A 21,608-nucleotide genomic window follows, 5' to 3' on the forward strand; every position below is an offset into this window, starting at 1 on the left:
ACCGCCGAGACTCACATGTAACGGCACTGAGGCAACAGCAGGCGAGAAAGGAACTGTCGAAATACCGCTAGAAATCAAGAAGAAAGCCAAAGTTTGAGGAGAGACCCACACCCCACCAGTTCTGATGATCATCCCAATCCGCAAGTACATGTGGTGACCGCACCAGTGAGAGGCTCAGTCGTGTTTCTAAGCTTAGTACTTATGTTGCACCATCTGCGCAGCGTGGAGTACATCACTACTGTTCCCCAGTCTGTGTTGCCAAGGCCATGTGCAGACGCCTGTAGGGCGACAGGAGCATGTGCAACTTGCTCATGACAAGCTCACGGTCCTGAGCACCGCAGTGTCTCATACTCATGGCTGCGGCAGAGCAATAGACCTCGCCGTTCTTGAGAACTCGAGACGCGTCACACAGGAACGACGGTTAGGCTACCACCGTTATCTAATCATATAACAGTGAGAAGGGTCACCGGCACCCGACGTTACATATAGACGTCTAGACGATTAAGGAGAAGATTATTGACTGTCTAGACGGCCGACGGCTTTTTGATGCGAGATACGAAGAGATGTGCCGTCCACATGTCTAGAACGAGAATATTTGATCCCTATCGAGGTGCATCGCCACGTTGTCGACCTGGGAGCAATCGTACGTTCTGGTTAGAAATGGTCTTGCTTTGGATTAATTGTGATGTGAATTTTGAAGAGGGGGGGCAGGCGATTCAGGAAGTAGATAAGGGTTGTATTGGTTGAAGCCCCTGCCCGATTTACTTCCGGCTAGGGGTAGCCCCTGAAGCGCCTTAAATTGAGCCAACAAACCTACACCTCTGGTTCAAATAGTTTGGGATTGACCATGATGTTTTCAAAGGTTACATGTTGTGCCATAGAGTATCTATTCCCCATTTGTGAGTCTACACGCAGGGGACCGATGTTCCGTCGTATTGATAGTCGTTCTAAGGTCGCGAATGGTAACCCGGGCCACGTTCTGATTGTAGATATGCAATCTGGTTGTTTCCTCGGCGTCGAGGATCAAGGCGGTCATACCAATGGCGGTCAAAGCAAATCGGATTGTGTAGTGATTACGAGTCAGTGAGGACTGCGATCTGAGACCACTGAGCGGGAATATCAGTATATCCACAAGTCATATCGCTGGGTATTTGCGAGTTCGCTTGTCCGTGGTGGGGATGAGAACAGACATGCCTTCAAGTAGGAATCTTGGGCTGCTAGGAACTCCCCCTTCGAGGTATGTCCCTCGATCATCTTCGACCGTCCTAGGGCATTGAATTGCTGTGATGCGCTCAGCGGTCTATGGCCAATTGAACAGACGATGTTCTGATGGAATCAGCAAGGGCTCGCTCGCAGAGTTGATCCACGTCTTTGACCGCACAATATCCCCGATGTCCCTTCGCATTTGTTTGACCTCTACTCCACGCCCAACAGCGTGAGCGGCGTTGCAGTGATCCGACGTGTCGAAGCCATACAATCCCAATTACGCAAAGCCATGGAGGCTGATGCAAAATCTTCCCGCACGGGATTGCGCCCCTTTCGACCTCTCGACCGTCCCGCTTCGGGATCCAGGCGCGTTGATGTTGAGTCGCTGAGATGACCATAGATGGTAATGGACTCGGAGTGCAGGTGTTTTTGGGCCGAATCGAAAACGACGAGTCCACTGCGTAGTCCGACGCCAACAGCGACACGCTCCATCCAGGCGACGGCAAGCACGGAGTACACGGAGAAGATGAGGAGAAGGACTCAGGTCAAGATTTGGCGGCGCTGACGTAATTCCTATAATTTTGGGGACGGGCTTGACCCCAGAGTGGGCAAATTTAAAAAGACCAACTGTGGGATTAGGTCGGCACCCTCTCCCCCATCCCTCAACTCACGAAAAAGACGGCCATAGGAAGGACTTTGGAAGCGAATCCCTTCTTTCCTTCTGACCATCATCATGTCTGCGTACGATCACGGCAGAGTTGCTCATTTCATAGGTTCGTGCCATCAGCTCACATCTGAGTTTCGTTTCCTGAACGTCGTGTACGGTGCAGGGGGGAATTCACTGGACAAGGCCCCAGCAGGCAAAGTGCAGGATTTCGTCAAAACGAATGGTGGACATACAGTCATAACCAAGGTAAGTGGACGCTTCTCACCCGGGTCTACGCGCGACGCGTCCCTATTTTCTCGGGCACTCACGATTTGCTTCCGTACCAGGTTCTCATCGCAAACAACGGTACCTCGTTCCCATCGAACCTGTTTTCTACATCCATTAACCCGTGCTCCAGGTATCGCCGCCGTCAAAGAGATCAGATCAATCCGACAATGGAGTTACGAGACATTCGGCGAGGAGAGGGCCATAGAATTCACGGTGATGGCGACTCCCGAAGATCTCAAGGTCAACGCCGAGTATATTCGCATGGCCGATCGATACATCGAGGTTCCAGGCGGAACGAACAATCACAACTACGCGAATGTCGACTTGATCGTCGATGTAGCTGAGCGCGCCGGGGTACACGCAGTATGGGCCGGTTGGGGCCACGCATCAGAGAATCCCCGTCTCCCTGAGAGTCTCGCAGCAAGTAAGCATAAGATTGTCTTCATCGGCCCACCTGGAAGCGCCATGAGAAGTTTGGGTGACAAGATCTCGAGTACGATTGTTGCCCAAAGTGCAGATGTACCAACAATGCCATGGTCGGGCACAGGAATCTCTGATACGATATTATCGCCCCAGGGGTTCGTCACTGTTCCCGAGAAGGCCTATATGGACGCGTGTGTCACGACCGTCGAGGAAGGTCTGATCAAGGCGGATACAATTGGTTACCCAGTCATGATCAAAGCTAGCGAAGGTGGTGGAGGAAAAGGTATCCGCATGGTCGATCGCCCCGAAGCATTCAAAAACGCGTTCCATGCCGTTGCAGGAGAGATTCCAGGTGATAGCTTCACGCATCGACAGTTATGCTAAACTTACGCCCGTCGCTTCCAAAGGTTCGCCCATCTTCATCATGAAGCTAGCTGGGAAGGCAAGACATTTGGAGGTCCAGCTTTTGGCTGATCAATACGGAAACGCCATTTCCCTATTCGGACGCGATTGCTCCGTGCAAAGACGGCACCAGAAGATTATCGAGGAGGCTCCCGTGACGATTGCCAAAGAAGACACGTTCGAAGAGATGGAACGCGCCGCTGTACGATTGGCGAAACTTGTTGGTTATGTTAGCGCCGGAACTGTTGAATGTAGGATTTTCTCTGCGTCTTGCGGTTCGTATCTCGAACTGACGCGTTTTCTCAGATCTCTACAGTCACGCCGATGATTACTTCTACTTCCTCGAATTGAACCCTCGTCTTCAAGTCGAGCATCCGACTACCGAGATGGTATCCGGTGTCAATCTCCCGGCCGCACAATTGCAAGTCGCTATGGGTGTTCCACTGCACCGCATTCGTGATATCCGACAACTTTACGGCGTCGGCCCTCACGGCACGTCCGAAATCGACTTCGATATGACAACTCCAGAGGCCAATTCACTGCAGCGTAAGCCTCGCCCCAAAGGACATGTTGTAGCCGTCCGTATCACTGCTGAAAATCCCGATGCCGGGTTCAAGCCTTCTTCCGGGTCGATCCAAGAGCTCAACTTCCGCTCTAGCACAAACGTTTGGGGTTACTTCTCCGTTACCACCGCAGGAGGATTGCACGAATTTGCTGATTCACAGTTCGGTCACATCTTCGCATATGGTGAAGACCGTTCGGAAAGTCGCAAGAATATGATCGTCGCCCTAAAAGAGCTTAGCATTCGTGGTGACTTCCGGACTACTGTCGAGTATCTTATCAAGCTCCTCGAATTGGAAGCCTTCAAGAACAACACCATCACCACCGGATGGCTCGACTCTTTGATCAGCAGCAAGCTTACGGCTGAACGCCCTGATGCCACTTTGGCGGTTATTTGTGGCGCCGTCACAAAGGCCTACCTTAGCTCGGAAGCCTGCTGGACCGAATACAAGCGCATTCTCGACAAGGGACAAGTCCCTGCGCGCGATGTCCTCAAGACTGTTTTCAGTATCGACTTCATCTACGAAAACTTCCGATACAACTTCACCGCTGCTCGCTCGGCTCTGACCACCTGGACGCTCTTCCTTAACGGTGGCCGCACTATGGTTGGCGCTCGTCCCCTTGCTGATGGTGGGCTTTTGGTCCTCCTCGACGGCAAGAGTCACGCTGTATACTGGCGCGAGGAAGTCGGTGCTCTCAGATTAATGGTCGATGCAAAGACTTGCCTAATCGAGCAAGAGAACGATCCTACTCAGCTCAGGAGTCCCAGTCCTGGTAAACTAGTCAGGTATCTCGTTGACAGTGGAGATCATGTCAACGCTGGTGACCAGTACGCCGAGATAGAAGTAAGCGCCCTCCCCACACGAATGTCCAGCTAACTTATTGTTTCACTCCAGGTTATGAAGATGTACATGCCTCTTGTCGCATCAGAAGATGGTACCGTTCAGCTCGTTAAGCAGCCCGGAGTCAGTCTTGAGCCTGGTGACATTCTTGGTATATTGACACTCGATGACCCCGGTCGTGTCAAACACGCTAAGCCATTCGAGGGCCTCCTTCCAGCGTTGGGTCTCCCGGCTGTCGTTGGTGGAAAGCCGCACCAGCGTCTTTACCACAGCATCGGCATTCTTAACGACATTCTAGATGGCTTCGACAACCAGTCCATCATGAACTCTACTCTGAAGGAACTCCTCGAGGTCCTCCACGATCCCGAACTTCCGTATTCCGAGGTCAGCGCCATCCTGGGTGCACTTTCGGGGCGTATGCCCTCCAAGCTTGAAGACAGCATCCGGGCTGCTCTGGACGCTGCTAAGTCGAAGAGCGGTGGACACAACGAGTTCCCTCATAACCGATTGAAGAGAATCCTCGAACACTACGTTCAGGACAACGTCCTTCCTCAGGATCGCGCTATGTTCCGTTCGAAACTTGAGGCCTTCTTCGACGTTCTGGAACGCTACTCTGGTGGGCTGAAGGGCCACGAGCTTGCTACCATCGCCAACTTGCTCGAACGTTACGAGTCGACGGAAAAGCTGTTTGGCGGCAGTATTGAAGCCCGAGTCCTCGCGCTCCGTGAGGCAAACAAGGATGATCTCGACAAAGTCGTTGGCTTGGTCTTGAGCCACATCAAAGCACAGAGCAAGGCTAAGCTGGTCCTCGCTCTTCTTGATTGCATCAAGTCTACCGGTTTGAATGTTGCCAACACCGAGAGCAGACTTTACCAGGTTTTGCAGAATCTAGCAGCCCTTGAAGCAAAGTACGCTTTCATTGAATGCTTTCTATCCTTTGTTCTTATCATCGTAACCTAGATCGTCAACGCAAGTCTCTTTGAAGGCTCGGGAAGTTCTTATTCTAGGACAAATGCCTTCATACGAGGAGCGCCTACTTCAGATGGAGACTATCATCAAGACCGCAGTTTCCAATAACGTCTACGGCGAGCAGGAAACTGGCTCTCGGTACGCGCTTGCAAGACTCTTCGTGCGGTCTAATGCTGACACTACTCTAGCACACCGTCTGCTGAGATACTCAAAGAACTAAGTGACTCGCGCTACACCGTGTTCGACGTTCTTCCCGCTTTCTTCAGCCATGAAGACCCCTTGGTTACACTTGGTATGCATCAAATCTGTTGGTTTCGAATTTGGCTAACAGTCTACTCAGCCGCATTGGAAGTCTACGTCCGCCGCTCCTATCGTGCCTACTCGCTCCTGTCCATTGACTACGAAGAGGGCGATCCAGAGGATGCCGAAGCTCCATCCGTTGTGACATGGCGCTTCAACCTAGGCCAAAGCCACTCCCCTCCTTCGACACCTCGTTTGGCGTTAGGGTGAGGGTTCAACCATTTCTTCACTAGCTTGCGCTGACAAAAACAATTACAGAGAAAATCGCCGATCAGGCTCCGTCAGTGATCTCACATACTTGATCAGTCGCAGCTACTCGCAGCCCGTCCGCACTGGTGCCATCGCGTCGTTCGATAACTTGGACGATCTATCGGGCGGCTTTGATAGAGTTGTCTCCACGCTTCCACCGTTCGACTATGCCGAATTCCAACAACGCTACGGCGCCAACAGCCAAGCACCAAACGTCATCAATATCGCCCTTCGTGTGTTCAACGAAGAAGATGACATGTCCGATGATGAATGGTTCAAGGCCATTATTGCCTTCGTCAATAGCAAGTCTTCGACTCTGGCCACCCACGGTGTCCGACGTATCACCACCTTTGTTTGCCGCAGGAGTCAGTACCCTGTCTACATCACACTGCGCGAGATCGACGGTGCATGGGGAGAAGAGCAGGCCATCCGTAACATCGAGCCTGCCCTCGCCTACCAACTCGAACTCAGTCGCTTGTCAAACTACAACCTCACGCCCTGCTTCGTCGAGACAAAACAAGTACACGTCTACCATGCCGTGGCGAGGGAAAACCAACTCGACAATCGTTTCTTCATCCGTGCTCTCGTTCGACCTGGACGCATTCGCGGTTCCATGAGCATGGCCGAATACCTCATCTCTGAAACTGATCGTTTGGTTACTGGCGTTCTGGATGCCCTGGAAGTCGTCAGCGCACAGCACAGGAATGCTGACTGCAACCACATCTTTATGAACTTCGTCTACAACCTTCCTGTGACGTATGACGATGTCCTGGCTGCTATTTCTGGTTTCATCGAGCGCCACGGTAAACGCCTATGGCGTCTCCACGTTACTGGTTCCGAAATCCGCATCGCATTGGAAGATAGCGAAGGAAACGTCACTCCCATCCGTTGCATCATCGAGAACGTCTCTGGCTTTATCGTCAACTACCACGGTTATCAGGAAATCACCACCGATAAAGGAACTACCATTCTCAAGTCCATCGGCGAGAAGGGACCGCTGCACTTGCAACCAGTCCACCAAGCCTATCCTACGAAGGAATCCCTCCAACCGAAACGTTACCAGGCCCATCTCATCGGGACCACTTACGTCTATGACTTCCCCGACCTCTTCTCGAAAGCGCTGCAAAACGTATGGGTGAAAGCTCGCCAGACGAGCTCGTCGTTAGTGCCTCCAAAGAAGTACCTGGATTCCAAGGAACTGGTCTTGGACGAGCATGATCAACTCGCTGAAGTCGACAGAGCACCAGGCAACAACACCTTCGGTATGGTTGCATGGGTATTTACGCTACGAACCCCCGAATTCCCTGAAGGTCGCAAGGTCGTCGTCATCGCCAACGACATCACCTATAAGATTGGTTCCTTCGGCCCCATCGAAGATCAGTTCTTCTATCTGGTGACTCTATACGCTCGCAACCTTGGTCTGCCGAGGATCTATCTATCTGCGAATTCCGGTGCTCGCATTGGGTTAGCTGATGAGATCATGAACCTCTTCTCGTGTGCGTGGAACACGCCAGATCAACCAGAAAAGGGCGTCAACTACTTGTATCTTACGCATGAGAACTATCTCAAGCTCCAGGAGAAGGGTGCTGGTGCAGTCCGCACCGTCGAGGTCGAAGAAGACGGCGAACGCCGCCACAAGGTCACCGACATCATCGGCCTGCAGGACGGCCTTGGTGTTGAATCATTGAAAGGATCGGGCCTGATTGCTGGCGAAACATCTCGCGCTTACGACGATATCTTCACGATCACCCTCGTTACTGCTCGCTCTGTGGGTATCGGCGCCTACCTCGTGCGCCTCGGAGAACGTGCCGTGCAAGTGGAAGGCCAGCCTATCATCCTGACCGGAGCACCCGCGCTCAACAAAGTCCTCGGTCGCGAGGTCTACACGTCAAACTTGCAGCTCGGAGGTACCCAGATCATGTTCAAGAACGGTGTGTCTCACCTTACCGCCAGCAGCGACCTTTCGGGTGCAACCCAGATACTCGAATGGTTATCTTATGTTCCGGAGTTCAAAGGTGCTCCTCTTCCTATCATCGACTCCGTTGACCCGTGGGATCGCGACATCGGTTACACGCCGCCCAAGGGGGCTTACGATCCGAGATGGTTCATCGAGGGTAAAGAAGACGAGACGTCCTCCGAATGGCTCAGTGGTTTCTTCGACAAGGGCTCATTCCAAGAGACGCTCAGTGGGTGGGCGCAGACCGTGGTTGTTGGACGTGCCCGACTCGGCGGCGTTCCGACGGGTGTCATTGCCGTGGAGACTCGTACTATCGAGCGTATCGTTCCCGCTGATCCCGCCAACCCGGCGTCGTTCGAACAACGAATCATGGAGGCCGGTCAAGTCTGGTATCCCAACTCCGCCTACAAGACGGCCCAAGCCATCTTCGACTTCAACCGCGAAGGCCTGCCTTTGATAATCTTCGCCAACTGGCGTGGCTTCTCCGGAGGACAGCAGGACATGTACGACGAGATCCTGAAGCAAGGGTCGAAGATCGTCGACGGTCTGTCCAGCTACAAGCAGCCCGTGTTCGTGTACATCGTGCCGAATGGCGAACTGCGTGGTGGTGCTTGGGTCGTCTTGGACCCGTCCATCAACACCGATCAGATGGAGATGTACGCGGACGTCGACGCTCGTGCGGGTGTTCTTGAACCAGAGGGTGTCGTCGAGATCAAGATGCGTCGCGACAAGATTCTGGCATTGATGGAGCGTCTTGACCCCGAGTACGCCTCGCACAAGCGCGACAGCAAAGACCCAGCTAAGAGCGATGAAGAGCGCTCGACGGCGTCGGCTGCCCTCAAAGCACGGGAGACCTTCCTCCAACCAACTTACAAGCAAGTTGCGCTCTTATACGCTGATCTGCATGAGTAAGTCCTCCTGCTTCATCTTAATGCTCCTTCTGAAACTGATTTAACCGTTTCCCAGTCGCGTTGGACGTATGGAGGCTAAAGGATGCGCTAAGCCCGCGCAATGGAAGAACGCTCGCCGCTACTTCTACTGGAGGCTTCGTGCTCGGATCGCTCGTTCTCGTGCCCTCAGTCTCCTCGCTGAGGCCAGTCCTGATTCGACTCCTGCTTACCGTTCGCGCCTATTGGACAACATCCTTTCCATGGACGTCGAGTCGACGGACCAAGAGGTCGCCGAGTCCATTGAGCAACTTGATCTATCGAAGACTCTTGTGCAGCTCAAGGCGGACGATCTCATTCGAAAGCTTGCTGCTCTTGCTGCTGAAGACCGTAAAGCGACGATGGACGGCTTGACGCGGTTGGCGAACGAGTTGACTGACGACGATCGTGCCACTCTCATCAATGTTCTGCAAGCCCCTAGGTCTCCTGGTATGTTCTTCTCTAGTACGCATATGTGGCGACGAACTGACCATTACTTGCAGGTCCCCCATCGTACGGGACGTCGTAGAGGAGTTGTGATCCCTTTCCATTACTTTCTGATGCTTTCTCGCTCCTCGGTGCCTCTCGTAGCTCTCGTTTTCTCTCCTAGACGTATCTGTTTACATCAACGCATTTCACGTATACTCACTTCCTTACATACTGACACGTTAGACGATGATTTCATGTATAAATACTCATTGCACAATACATTAGCACATATTCTCACATCGTTTGGCAGCGGACTTCTTCGCACATGAGCAAACGGTGGAGCGACGGCCTTGCGCAACACGCCCAATTGAGCAATGGCCACATTCGCCAAACAGTCGTTCAACACCTCCATCTACGCCTCATTCCGTCCCAACTACCCTCGGCAGCTATATGACTTGATCTTCAAGTTTCACGAGCACGGAACAGCGTCCCCCATCGCAGGAACCAGCCCCAGCGGCGTCAAATTTCCTCCTTGTCGTTGGAATCGCGCGGTAGATCTAGGATGCGGCACAGGTGTACCAGGTTCACTTCGCCAGCCTCTTTCCACTGAAACACTAAACGCACTTATCAGGACAAGCAACTACCGAGCTAACGCCTTTCAAACGGGTTACGGGCGTCGACCCATCGGAGAAGATGATTGAAGGTGCACGGTCCAGCGTTGCTTCTCTCGGGCTCGAGCATTCGGCGCAGTTCGACTTTGTTCAGTCCTCAGCAGAAAGCCTGGAGTTCTTAGAAGACGGCACTGTTGATCTGATTACCGCTGGTAAGTGATCGTCGTATTCATGTATGCAGTCCCTCGTGGAACTTACGGGCTTACCCACTCAACAGCTCAAGCATGCCATTGGTTTACATGGCAGAAAGCGTGGCCTGAATTCGCAAGGGTGCTCCGACCGGGCGGTAGTGCTGCGTTCTGGGTACGTACTTCACTCCAACTTCCAACTCCAATCGAATTCTCATTTCGATATCTACAGGTGTATTCCGAATTCCGCTTCAGCCGACATCCATCCCTAACCCCGCTCATCACCGACTATGCGCAGGGGAAGGATCCAGAGAACTCACTCGGGCCTTACTGGCAGCAACCAGGCCGGCGTATCCTCGAAGACCACCTTCTCGCCGTCCCCGAGCCAGCAGACATACTCGGCCCCGGCGCCTTCGCCAAACTCCAGCGCGTATACTTCACCGGGGACCACTATCCACTCCTCCCTGACCCGAAGCTCCCTGTCATCTTGAGGAAGCGCATGACCTGGACTGATCTGCTAGCGTACCTCCATACCTGGAGTTCATTGAATACGTTCCAGGAGAAGTATCCCGATGACGCGGAGCACGCCGATGGAGATATTGCGACAAGGTTCTGGAAGTCGTTGAAGGAGGGAGCCGCTGTATCAAATGATGCGGACGAGGTTGATATTGAGTTCCCGCTGGCTTTGTTGCTAGTGAAAAAGCTGTAGTATTTCTTACTTCAAGTGCCAATCGATTATCTTATCTACCCTTTAGCGCTCCGAGTCGACCTTATCTAATCTAATCTACGACATGACTCGGACTCTCGGACGTACTAAAGCTGAAAAGGGGGCCACCTCGATTTGACCTCGTATCTTCTTTTTTTCGTACCACCATCGAAATGTCGGGTTCGCTGACCCCAGACTCCTCAAGCCCGTCACCCTCACCGCGTACACCTCCAAATCTTCACCAAAACACCATCGATCCCAACGCAAAATGGTTGGTCCAAAAGTTTGGAGGCACAAGTGTTGGTAAATTCCCTGTTCAGATAGCATCCAATATCGTCCCGTATGTTCATCTCCACAATCACTCTGCAACGAAGTTCTAACGATGAGTAGGAACTACATAGACCAATACAAAGTTGCTGTCGTCTGTTCAGCTCGTTCGGGGTCGACCAAAGCACTCGGCACCACCAATCTTCTACTTCGGGCAGCCGCGGAGGCACTGACTCGTCCCCCACGGAATAAACCCGCTGGAACCCCCGGTTTCATGTCCCCAGTCCCGAAGCCTTTCGAGTACTCTGCGTCACCGCCAGAGAGCCGCCAATCGCCCAGCGCAGGGTCACCACATCCTGGATTCGGATCCCTGACCTCCATCTCCACGTCCCCAAACTTCATCGACACGGTCGATCTCCTGCGCCGGGAGCACCTATCAGCGGCAAGCGATGCAGTAAAGGACCCCACAATACTGAAAGAGCTAGAAACCGAAATCGAACGCGATTGCGAGTGGCTGCGAGGGTTTTTATCTGCTGCCCAAGTAAGTCCATTCGATTACGTCTGCCATTGGTCGGATGTTTGACTACTGTTCATTCCATTATGCTTCCCCTTCTCATGCGTAGGTTATCGATGAAATCTCTCCAAGATCCAAGGACAGCATCGTCGGTCTAGGCGAGAAATTGGGCTGCAAGATTATGACCGCTGCTCTTCGCGACCAGGGCGTGGACGCAGAATTTGTGTCCCTCGAAGACATCATCCTCGATGACGAAACCGAGGACGGTGCTTCGCCCGGCACGCTCGACCAAACGTTCTACGACAGACTGTCCGTTGCTTTAGGCGAGCGAATCAGGCAATGCGCGCCCAGAGTTCCCGTCGTCACAGGATTCTTCGGCCAGGTCCCTGGCTCGCTTCTTCAGCAAGTCGGCCGGGGGTACACCGACCTTTGTTCTGCGCTCCTTGCCGTTGGCCTGGAGGCCGACGAGCTGCAGATATGGAAAGAAGTAGACGGGATCTTCACCGCTGATCCGCGTAAGGTACCGACGGCGCGCCTTATACCTATCATATCCCCGGAAGAGGCAGCAGAGTTGACATATTATGGGAGCGAGGTCGTACACCCATTCACGATGGAGCAGGTCAGTGTCACCTCTTCCATCGGTTGCTCATAACTGGCTGATGCTTTTGATTGAAGGTCATAAGGAAGAAGATCCCCATCCGCATCAAGAATGTCGAGAATCCAGAGGGTGGAGGCACCGTCATACACCCCGATTCCGACATTGATGCTGTCGATGCCCTCGATATATCTGCCTCCCTCTCAGGGACGCGGTCCTTGTCCGTGTCGTCAGACGACCGTCCACAACGGAAGCTTCCCACAGCCGTTACCATCAAAGAACATATCATCATCCTCAACGTCAACTCGAACAGAAAGTCCGTCTCGCATGGCTTCCTCGCAGGGATATTCAGCACGCTGGATCGATTCGGGGTGGTGGTGGACCTGATTAGCACGAGCGAGGTCCACGTTAGTATGGCGATTGAGGACGGGCTGGCGCGCAAGATCCTTGATAGGCTGGTGAACGACCTCAAAAAAAGCGGGACGGTGCGTTATCCACGTCCTTCTCTCTTCTCTCTCTTATCCCTTGTTACCACTGTGATCGCTCAACTGGTTTGCAATAAATAGGTGTCCGTCCACCGCGACATGGCTATTCTCTCCCTCGTCGGGAAGCAGATGCGGAACATGGTCGGTATCGCGGGGCGCATGTTCACCACCCTCGCACAGGGCAACGTCAACATCGAGATGATCAGCCAAGGCGCGAGCGAGATCAATATCTCGTGTGTCATCGACGCGAGGGACGCGGTCAAGGCGCTCAACCTCATCCACCAGAGTTGTTTGCAGATCAAGCCAGAGGGTGCACGAGGGCGAGGTTAGTACTTCCTTTGATGATCTGGATCCAAGAGGGTGTGATTCGGGACTGACCTTGATCATGTAGTTGGTCCGTGGTTGTTTTAGACATTGGTTTAGACATAGAGTTCAGAAATAGACATGAATTCGGATTCTCTGGACCCTCCTTGAGACTTTAATTGTAAGACTCGAGTGGTAGCATGTCATCAACGTTCAACAGAAATGCACACTGATGACGCCTATGCTCCCGTTTACGTCCTTGGAAAGTCGACATTGGGCAGGATTTTAGGTGTTGTGGTACGTCACTCTCAGTACGATGCACGCTTGTATATCAAGATCGGAGACTCGCGGCACCGGCGCGAGTAGAGACATGTCCAGAACCTCGCTAGGACAGCTCTATATCCCCCTTCCAATCATATCCCGTGGCCTCTGATTAGAACAAAGTACAGTATTCCTTTATTCCTCGCTAAATAGCGCTCGTTACCGTACTTGCTTTGTTCACAGAGCAGTGGCTATCTTCCAGAGGATTTAAATAGTCCATCCAATGCACGAAGAAGACCTCCCATCTCACGCCCATAACATCGCTCCCTGGTGGAAGCTGATCATATCTTTCACGATCCCGCGACTAGAACACGCGCTCGATCTTCTTCACTTTCATTTGAACCCATCTATCTTTCTATCTTTCCATCATCATGCCTGCTCTGCGATGGTTCATCCACGGGGTGACGCCCCGTCGCACGCTCAGGAAGACGTTCGTGTAAGCAAACCACTGCCTCCGAGCTCTGTATATCCCAGCTGACCGTTCTTCGCCCCGTCGCAGGCGCAAACGATCAGCTAGTATCATCGCGCAGCGGGAGCCTCTGCGCCCTCGCCCCCAGCCGAAAAAACAGTCGCTGAAGCGAAAGATGGTCCTGTGGTGGAAGCGAATCAGTCGTCCATCCAAGCCCAGGCAATCTGGCCGATTCTCCTTCGTACCGGAGGACTTCGTCCTCGTCACTCTCCCCGCGACTTGGTCCGGGAGCGAACGAAGGTCCCGACTTTGGGAGAGGAACGAAGTCGGCTATTAAACAGTTGAACATCAATGAGAATGAGATAAGGAGCTGGGTTTTCCTTTGTCGTCTCCCCGACCCTCCTTTGTTGTATTACTAGCAGCGTTATCGATATCGAATGTGAATGTTTCGTCGAAATGAATGAACATGTCACTGCCGCACAGATCAACAAGGCGAGATGGCCGAGCGGTCTAAGGCGCCAGACTAAGGATCAGCTCATTTGATGAGCAACCAATCAATCTGGTCTTTCGGGGCGTGGGTTCGAATCCCACTCTCGTCACACCTTTTTGCTCAGTTTCTTGAGATATCCCATCTGTGTTGCAACACAGACATGGTTGTCCCGTCTCGCTTTCTCGCTCCTCAGTATCCCGCCTTCCCACCACAATCTTCGCGTTCAACATTGCCAGCACTGGACAGAAAGCGACGCAGGCTCGGTGTAGTGCCACGGCGTCTGGCCTATCGTCTCGACTTCCGTGGCTTTGCTCGAACTGAGACCCTTCAGTTTTCCATGACATAGGCGACTACCAAGCATACGCGAAACATGCCTATGCAAGCTGATTTGTTCACGGCCGAGCCCCCCCTCCTACACTGGCAAAGGCATTCCAGGGTTCCAGGGCAATGCCGGGAACGGGCATAATGATGTTAACCGTTATTAATGGAAGACATGGTAAGGGCAGTGGCTGCTACCTCGAGGTATTCCTCAGGTCTTTACCGTTCATCTTGATTTGGGTCAGAAGAGCTTAACGGATGCCCAATTTCAGCGCAACCCGGCGAATTGTCAACGAATCGTGGTTTAACCAAATTGACTCTTCAAGGAAGTAAGTCTGGGCGCTTGCACAAGCGCCGGTCCTATAAATTTTTCACAGACGGTAACCGTCGCACCGTCGCTTTCCTTCATACCACCATCATCCATTTCAACTTCACACATTCACCCATCATTGATGTGGTACCATAGTGGCGGTTTATAGCTCCATCTCTGACACTGCGCCCTCGCCGCTTCCGACACGGAAAACACTCGTAGGCTGGTCTTTTTGAAGGTAAGCTCGCGTTTTATATTGTCTCGTTATGTGATGTTATTCGTAATTTGCGTTCGAGCCAACGACTCATTACGGGACCACTTGCCGGTGTGTCCTGAGAAGTTGGCATGAGACAACTACTTTTTGCCTGATTCCCACTCTTATCATTCATTGCTTCTCGGGAACTCAGCAAACTGATATAGCCGCATCGCTTGTTATAGGATGACCTTTCACCCTCAATATCTCCCCATTATATACGCTTCTAGCTCTATCTTAATGATAAATCAAGAATTGTTCCCCGTCACGTTTGACGCGACGGAGAGTGATCAGATCAATGAAAGTGCATCACAATCACTTGTAGGTCCAGTCAAAGGGCGCTCTCGTCAGTTTCAGGCTTGCCCTTCCCATGGAACTCGTCTGCCAATCTACAATCAACCCTTTTGACGACCGAGCTCGCCGACAGACGTTGGCGTCTGGGGCAACTCACTTACGAACCCTATCCTACAAGCCTGGGACGGTGACACGGCGTCCACGCAATCACAGCCTTCCACAGCTTCAAGTATAGGAAGTTGTGATGAACATTCCTTCCCATGGCCCGGACGCATGGGAATGCTATTCATCAGAATAATGCATTGATGAACAGATTTGTCAGAGGAGCGAATGAATCCTTTAATTAACCTCGGATGGGGGAGCGGACCCGTCACTAGCATTGTACACCCCATACTCGTACCTCCTCTATGTCGACTTGGGCAGTGAACGAGGGGATCCTGTTCGCCGGCCTCTTGGTCGCAGCCGTGTTTGTGCTCATCCATGAATCATGTAACTTTGTATGCTAATGCTAGACAGTCTTTTCGGTATGACCGCCATCCAGGCATCGACGTTCCTCCTTGTACATCGCAAAGATCCAGCTGGACATAAAGCCGTGGTACGCCGCCTTGTGTTCTTACCGCACAGGTTGCGAAGTAGCTTAATGTTGTTCATAGGTAATACTCCTTATGTGGGTAACTTGGAGCCCACCGAACTCCATCGATCTAAGCAGGTAGTACAGGGTGCTAGATTTGGCCCATCTTGCGTTCCTCGCGAATTCGTTTTTCAACTACGTCGTCCTGCAGCCTCCCGACGGTGACGGACCCCGTTTGATTTGGTCTTGCAAGGTAATATATCTTGGTAACATACTCCTACAAGCAGTTCATAATGAGTTCATCTATCAAACAGGCGTTCTTTGCTTTACAGGTGAGTAATTCTAAAACGTATCGTGGCCAGCGCACTCATTTGCTGCAGACCCTCACAATTGGGATTGTTCACTGGTAGGCACCCCAATCAGCACCACTGTTGCATTAGGATTGAGCTATTTCCTGTAGCTTGTACGCCCTACGGGTATGGAAACGTACGTTCGTTGTTGTTGCTTGGATGGGTTGACGCTGAGGCTCTGGCCCAGTTTCAAAACGTGAACATTTCCTCGTCAAGACCGTGCCGTTCTTGTTGGTTCGTAATAGCTTTTTTGCTCGTAGACAACCCTCTGACGGGCTGCATCGTAGGCAATCCTCATTGGAGTTTCGTTTGGTAGGCCATACTCAAGCTTTCCCAAGACAAAGAACATATTACTGACGCAACTACCTTAGCCCTAGGCGCAGGTCAGTCGACTTCCACCAACCTTTGTCCATGCTGTTGACTGATTATTTGTTGCAGTGGCCTCGTCAAAATTGTAACCTTCAAGTGACAATCATCTGCTCACTTGCAACTCATCTCATTCTCTAGGGGCCCGTGGGCAAGCATCAAGGCTGGATTCGAGCATATCATGGTAAGGCCCTCGTTGGCGGCCCATTTTATCTCACTTTCTGATATCAGCGCCCATAGCTCTGGAACCGTCTCAACTTAGGTCTCTCCTTTGCAGTGGATCTCTGCGTGGCGATCATCCTAGCGGCGTCCCTCCATCGTCGGACCTCGGTTTCATGGTGAGCGACCTCGCCTCGGCGTCTCACCCAGTTCCTTATCTGTCGGTACTCTAGGGCTACCTCCTCTAACATTCTATTCGTCGCATATGCCATGAACACGGGCATGATCCCAGTGTGAGTTCCGAGGTGCTACATGCATTGCATCCATTTTGAGGTGACAAACCAACAGCTTCCTATCGGCCGCTGCTTTCATCGCGGTATGTATATATCCTTATACGCGCCCCCAAAAAGTTCCATCTGACACTCATGGTGATAATTGCTAGGTCTCCATCGAACCGGCCTCTTTCCTCTTTCTAGCCTTCCGTGTCGTACTGATGACAGGTGACTAAACTTAACCGCCTACAATCTTCCTATTCCTCACTTACGTCTACCCTTCCCCCCAGTTCACGTTAATTCCCTGATCGCAATGTAAGTTGCCGCGTGTCTTCGTCAAGTATGTACGACCGAGCTCACTCCCCGCTTTCCGCGATAGGTTCAACGCCCGATTCTACTTCAACGCCAACAAAAGGCCGTCCACCACCGTTGTGCTGCAAGCCCACGAAGCATCCATCAACATAAACAAATTGGGGGAAGTGCGCGCGTTGCCTCATTCACGTTCAGCGCCCGGCGGAGGCAGGCCAACCATCAACGATGCCGGATTACCTCTTTTCTCCAGAGATTCACTGGACACCGAAGTAAGTGCTCTTTCGCGGCGATCAACTGCCACTTGGTTTGATGTTGATGAATGTGCTGTTCGTTGTTCGTCGCAGGCAAGCCACCCTTCTGTCGTCGAGGTAAACGTTACGACTACCCAAGATAGAAACGTCTCGTACTACGTAGGAAGCATGTGAAGAGGCTCCTTCCGTACATCACTTGACATTTTCTTTGTTGTATGTAGTCAGTATGTACTATTGTCGTGGCTACCCGGGAGACGAGTTGAGAGATGTTGTATCATTATCTAGATCGAGACACTATTCAATACATGGTCAATTAACGTTGGAAAGTAAAGCTTCTGTAAGGATGATGTGTCGCGTACAACTCCGTTGACTAAAAATACTGAGAGGAAAGAGAAGTAATGTATCAGCGATGGGGAGAATACGTAAGCCTGTCTAGCGTAGACTCGAGGTCGTTATCCTTCATGGCATGATTTGAGTATTGTAGCAGTAGCATAGGGATATCAGGGAATCAGTTTACTACCAAGTGACTGACGCTCAGCTGGTGGTAGAACACCCTCCCGCGTCTATCGGCTCCAGTCTGAACCACGTAGGCACCATCTTCCAGATCCTCTCCCTTTCCCGCGCAGCCCAATTCTCCAGACTCCTCGCACAGGCCTTACACTCCGAGAACTCCGCGCTCTTCAGCTGTCCGAGCTCTTCGGCGACATACAGCGGATCGCTGCACCCCTTCTCCCTATCGAAGAGATAGTGCTGCGTCGCGAGATCGACGAGTTCGGAGAAGTCCTTCCGGCATGCGGCGGCGGAGACGCATATGCCCGGTGATGAGGAGAGGCTGGATGATTTCGAGCGAGAGTGCATTTGGGCTAGGTGCATGGGGTGCCGAAAGTACTGGCTCTGTCCCATGGCTTGAATGAGGGTGGTAATTGCCTGTTGCGAAGCTTCTTTACCAAGCGAGAGCCGTTGGATATCTTGATTAGAGAGTGTCGGGGGATATGTCGAGGATTGGGGGTGGTAAAGCGGTTCGTCCTCGCTAGGCTCGAATATCTGCGAGAACGAGTATCGCGAGAGGTCATAGAAAGCGGAGGGCAGAAGTGATGGTGCGTCGACTTCCCTCGCGAGACTGATCACGGCCTACGTCCATTCAGAAGCTGTGGGTGCAGGGATATACGGCATGGACATACCAGCGGTGATGGATACAGATGCGCCCCCGTTTCCATCTCATACGCCCGCGCCAAATCCTCCCTCGCGTCCCACACTTTCAGCGTATCTGGCCATGCAATGCTCAGATGCGCGAGTGCCTGCACGCGCAGCGACTCGATAATGTACTTGGTCGATAACCGAAGAATCCCCGAGACCACTCTGAAATCATCGTGATCATTATTGCCGAACTTCCTGCAGCTCCAAATCAGCACACGCACATCATATCATGTATCATATCAAGATGAAGGGAACGTGGGTCGCTTACGGGCCGTCGTACAGCGCAGCGAACAGATTCGCGACATCGTCTGCCCTGTCTTGCAGGCACAGCGTAGGGCAGTCCGTGATATCGTGCAGAAGCTCGTCGGACGCATCGGGGCTCTGCACGCAGTTCAGATTCTCCATCGCCTTCGCCTTCCCGGCTTTATGTGGCGATCTGGGTTGCGGGACCGCGAACATATCCTTGAAGCACACTGACCGCCTCGCTAGCTGGTACATGTGCACCCGGAAGAGGAGGTTCTCTGCTCTGCAAATGACGCTCCCATCAGGGAACCAGAGGTCTGGATGTCGCTTGAGCTCTGCACCCGTTTCTGCGTCGAACAGGCCGGTAGGGGGAGCCGAAGAGGGGCAAGCCTCATTGTACAGCAATGGGCCGGTGTTCGTGGTGCTCGTGCTTTCTCGCTTGGAGGACGAGCTTCTGGAAGAGGACGAAAGGGATGGATTTGGGGAGAACTGCATGAGGGAGGAACGGAAAGGGTGGCGCCAAAAGGGGCTAAGGTACTTTGAGCAATCCTGAAGCCACAATTATACGGCCTCGGTCGGTATCAATTGTTCATCTTGACACAGCATCTTGATTCTTGTTTGAAAGCGGGCAGCGGGATGCAATGGAGGACGATGATCTATATAATACATCAGGAAAATACGTGTAATATACTATGGATACAGTTTCGTGGGTAGGAAGTCCGGAGTTTAATTATAATGATAATTTAGCGTCAATATTAAGATGTTCACGGTAGGGTGGGTGTGGGGATGCGAACGGGGACAAATAGAGAAATCATCGGGTCGTTCCATTCGGGCCCGCGAGTCAATTGGTGGAGGATAGAATCGGGGGCGACGATGCGGCTTGTCTGTCTGATGGGATAGCCGATTAAACACGCGTGCCTCGTCTGCGCATCCACGTCTTTGCAAGGATACGGGAACTTGTCCTGTAAGTAGGGCTCGTCCACTAGTAGAGCCGGTGCGTTGTTCACGTCGCGATCGAACGGTGGGGCGTACTTCTTCATGAATTTTGGGAGAGATGTGGCCATCGCCTCCTCGTCTTTCACCTCGTACTTGGGGTATACGTCGGGGGACTTTGGCGCGAGATCGTGCGCTAACTGAGTAACTGGTTTTTTGATCATCTGGTTCGGGCGTGTTGAGCGTGGCGTAAATTGCTTTGGTACGTCGATTTTCCGGGTGTCGTTGGTGGTTGCGCTCCTCGTCAAGTTGTAATGTGTCGTTATCGCTGATTTCCGAGGAGATTGGGTGTGCGAGCCAGGCATCCAGAAGAAATCGGAGGATCCATCCCGACGACCAGGTGCAAACCCATCCACAATTCCAGTAGCTCCTCGAGGCGGTGGTGCCATCCGCCGATTAGTAGGAACCTCGGACGGCGGTGGCATGTCAGTTCTGTAACGCGAGCCATGTCCAGTGGCTTTTCGATAAGTCGGCGGTAGAGCCTGGGGCAGATCCACCGGGTTTCTCTGCGTAGGAAGATATGGGTGGTATTTGCCGGTGGTCCCAGGACTTGCACGAAATATGTTTCGGGCGGGCTGCACAAAGGTAGACTGAGAACCACTGGCTCGGCCGGGTTGCGGCAGGCAAGGTGCTTGTCCATGGGCCCTATTACTCTGGCGATACTGATTTTGATGAGCAACGATTTGTGCTGAGGGGTTGTGGTTTCCTGATGAGGCGGTCTGCTGAGATATAGCCATGTCGGTGAACGCGATGGGAAGAGGTGTTCATCCTTCCTGGGCTGCTGGTCCTCCTGTCGACACAGCATCGCAAGGTCAAAGTTCAAAGACAATACAAGGGGGAAGAGAATAAAGAACGCGTAACCATGGCTCTTCTAAAGCTCCTTGCCGACCACATGCATGGGTGCAGATTTGGGTGCCATTGCGCTGGTCACCCCATCGTACACGCTACGGACCCAGTCGTTCTCAACGATGATCACGGAATCACGGATGGCCAGAATGAGTTGGCCGGATAACGCCTCCGTCCCAGTCTTGATAAGCGCCCGAGAATAAGGAGTTCAGGAGTATTAGTAGGGGCACAAAGCAACTAGGATACAAGTTGATGTGTAGATGGGACTAGAGTAGAAAAGGCGTAAGAGTACTACGTATTCTGAGACACAAATGACAACTATGTTGTGAAAAATCACATCCGTTCCAATGGTTCTCGTCAACAATCGAGGAAACGGTGCACGAAGTAAACAAAGATTCGTTGACTCCGGGTTCCCCATTGACGTTTAGGTTGATGCAGATGCAAGGGATATATTACTCCTTCGCCTGCTTCCGGAGTCCCAATGTAACCACAAGGTTCGAGAAAAGGGCAAAGATGGAGATTGCAGCTTGCCAGAAATCAACAAGGTGGTTGCAAAGTGGGGAGTTGCGATATAATGCCCGCTGCCAAAATCGAGATATGGTGTTGTTCCACCCTTTCAAGTCGGCGTGTAAGTTGCAGAATCAATGTAGACATATCGTTGTATTTGGAAGGTCTAAGCGGGTTATTTCTTCCAAGTCGCTCAGGGTCACGCAAGTGATATGGTACAAATTACATTGGGATGGGTCTAATGATACATTGCTAGCGCTCGATAGCGGATACAAAGCC

At 52.3% G+C, this 21,608-nt stretch overlaps 7 protein-coding genes and 1 non-coding gene across 8 annotated transcripts; 6 read left to right on the plus strand and 2 right to left on the minus strand.

The window, feature by feature from the left end:
- Positions 1 to 1,939: 1,939 nt before the first annotated feature.
- On the plus strand, positions 1,940 to 9,298 carry ACC1 (acetyl-coenzyme-A carboxylase; the record flags this gene model as incomplete). Its single annotated transcript, XM_036776062.1, has 13 exons — positions 1,940 to 1,979; positions 2,037 to 2,119; positions 2,200 to 2,218; positions 2,271 to 2,915; positions 2,971 to 3,216; positions 3,272 to 4,371; positions 4,423 to 5,276; positions 5,329 to 5,475; positions 5,526 to 5,629; positions 5,678 to 5,843; positions 5,896 to 8,751; positions 8,810 to 9,219; positions 9,273 to 9,298. The coding sequence occupies 13 exons, from the start codon at positions 1,940 to 1,942 to the stop codon at positions 9,296 to 9,298; spliced, it is 6,696 nt and encodes a 2,231-aa protein (XP_036632081.1).
- A 274-nt stretch (positions 9,299 to 9,572) lies between these two features.
- Positions 9,573 to 10,706, plus strand: PC9H_006515 (uncharacterized protein; the record flags this gene model as incomplete). The annotated part of the gene is made up of 4 exons (XM_036776063.1): positions 9,573 to 9,771; positions 9,830 to 10,021; positions 10,087 to 10,172; positions 10,230 to 10,706. The coding sequence occupies 4 exons, from the start codon at positions 9,573 to 9,575 to the stop codon at positions 10,704 to 10,706; spliced, it is 954 nt and encodes a 317-aa protein (XP_036632082.1).
- Positions 10,707 to 10,876: 170 nt separating this feature from the next.
- On the plus strand, positions 10,877 to 12,894 carry HOM3_1 (Aspartokinase; the record flags this gene model as incomplete). The annotated part of the gene is made up of 5 exons (XM_036776064.1): positions 10,877 to 11,043; positions 11,094 to 11,511; positions 11,594 to 12,103; positions 12,160 to 12,564; positions 12,646 to 12,894. 5 exons carry the CDS (start codon positions 10,877 to 10,879, stop codon positions 12,892 to 12,894), a joined length of 1,749 nt encoding a protein of 582 aa, XP_036632083.1.
- A 665-nt stretch (positions 12,895 to 13,559) lies between these two features.
- Positions 13,560 to 13,934, plus strand: PC9H_006517 (uncharacterized protein; the record flags this gene model as incomplete). The annotated part of the gene is made up of 2 exons (XM_036776065.1): positions 13,560 to 13,624; positions 13,688 to 13,934. 2 exons carry the CDS (start codon positions 13,560 to 13,562, stop codon positions 13,932 to 13,934), a joined length of 312 nt encoding a protein of 103 aa, XP_036632084.1.
- A 154-nt stretch (positions 13,935 to 14,088) lies between these two features.
- Positions 14,089 to 14,196, plus strand: PC9H_006518. The gene has a single exon. It is a non-coding gene; the product is annotated as a tRNA-Leu (tRNA).
- Positions 14,197 to 15,669: 1,473 nt separating this feature from the next.
- Positions 15,670 to 17,664, plus strand: PC9H_006519 (uncharacterized protein; the record flags this gene model as incomplete). Its single annotated transcript, XM_036776066.1, has 19 exons — positions 15,670 to 15,728; positions 15,779 to 15,857; positions 15,976 to 16,086; positions 16,148 to 16,165; positions 16,214 to 16,239; positions 16,294 to 16,319; positions 16,371 to 16,417; positions 16,471 to 16,495; positions 16,555 to 16,566; positions 16,622 to 16,637; positions 16,691 to 16,733; positions 16,790 to 16,887; positions 16,942 to 17,001; positions 17,057 to 17,084; positions 17,151 to 17,208; positions 17,271 to 17,295; positions 17,360 to 17,459; positions 17,488 to 17,561; positions 17,637 to 17,664. The coding sequence occupies 19 exons, from the start codon at positions 15,670 to 15,672 to the stop codon at positions 17,662 to 17,664; spliced, it is 933 nt and encodes a 310-aa protein (XP_036632085.1).
- A 413-nt stretch (positions 17,665 to 18,077) lies between these two features.
- On the minus strand, positions 18,078 to 19,478 carry PC9H_006520 (uncharacterized protein; the record flags this gene model as incomplete). The annotated part of the gene is made up of 3 exons (XM_036776067.1): positions 18,078 to 18,674; positions 18,725 to 18,935; positions 19,009 to 19,478. The coding sequence occupies 3 exons, from the start codon at positions 19,476 to 19,478 to the stop codon at positions 18,078 to 18,080; spliced, it is 1,278 nt and encodes a 425-aa protein (XP_036632086.1).
- A 269-nt stretch (positions 19,479 to 19,747) lies between these two features.
- On the minus strand, positions 19,748 to 20,713 carry PC9H_006521 (uncharacterized protein; the record flags this gene model as incomplete). The annotated part of the gene is made up of 1 exon (XM_036776068.1): positions 19,748 to 20,713. One exon carries the CDS (start codon positions 20,711 to 20,713, stop codon positions 19,748 to 19,750), a length of 966 nt encoding a protein of 321 aa, XP_036632087.1.
- Positions 20,714 to 21,608: the final 895 nt, after the last annotated feature.

Source organism: Pleurotus ostreatus (assembly GCF_014466165.1).
Source record: "Pleurotus ostreatus strain PC9 chromosome Unknown scaffold_4, whole genome shotgun sequence".
Classification (NCBI taxonomy): Eukaryota; Fungi; Basidiomycota; class Agaricomycetes; order Agaricales; family Pleurotaceae; genus Pleurotus; species Pleurotus ostreatus.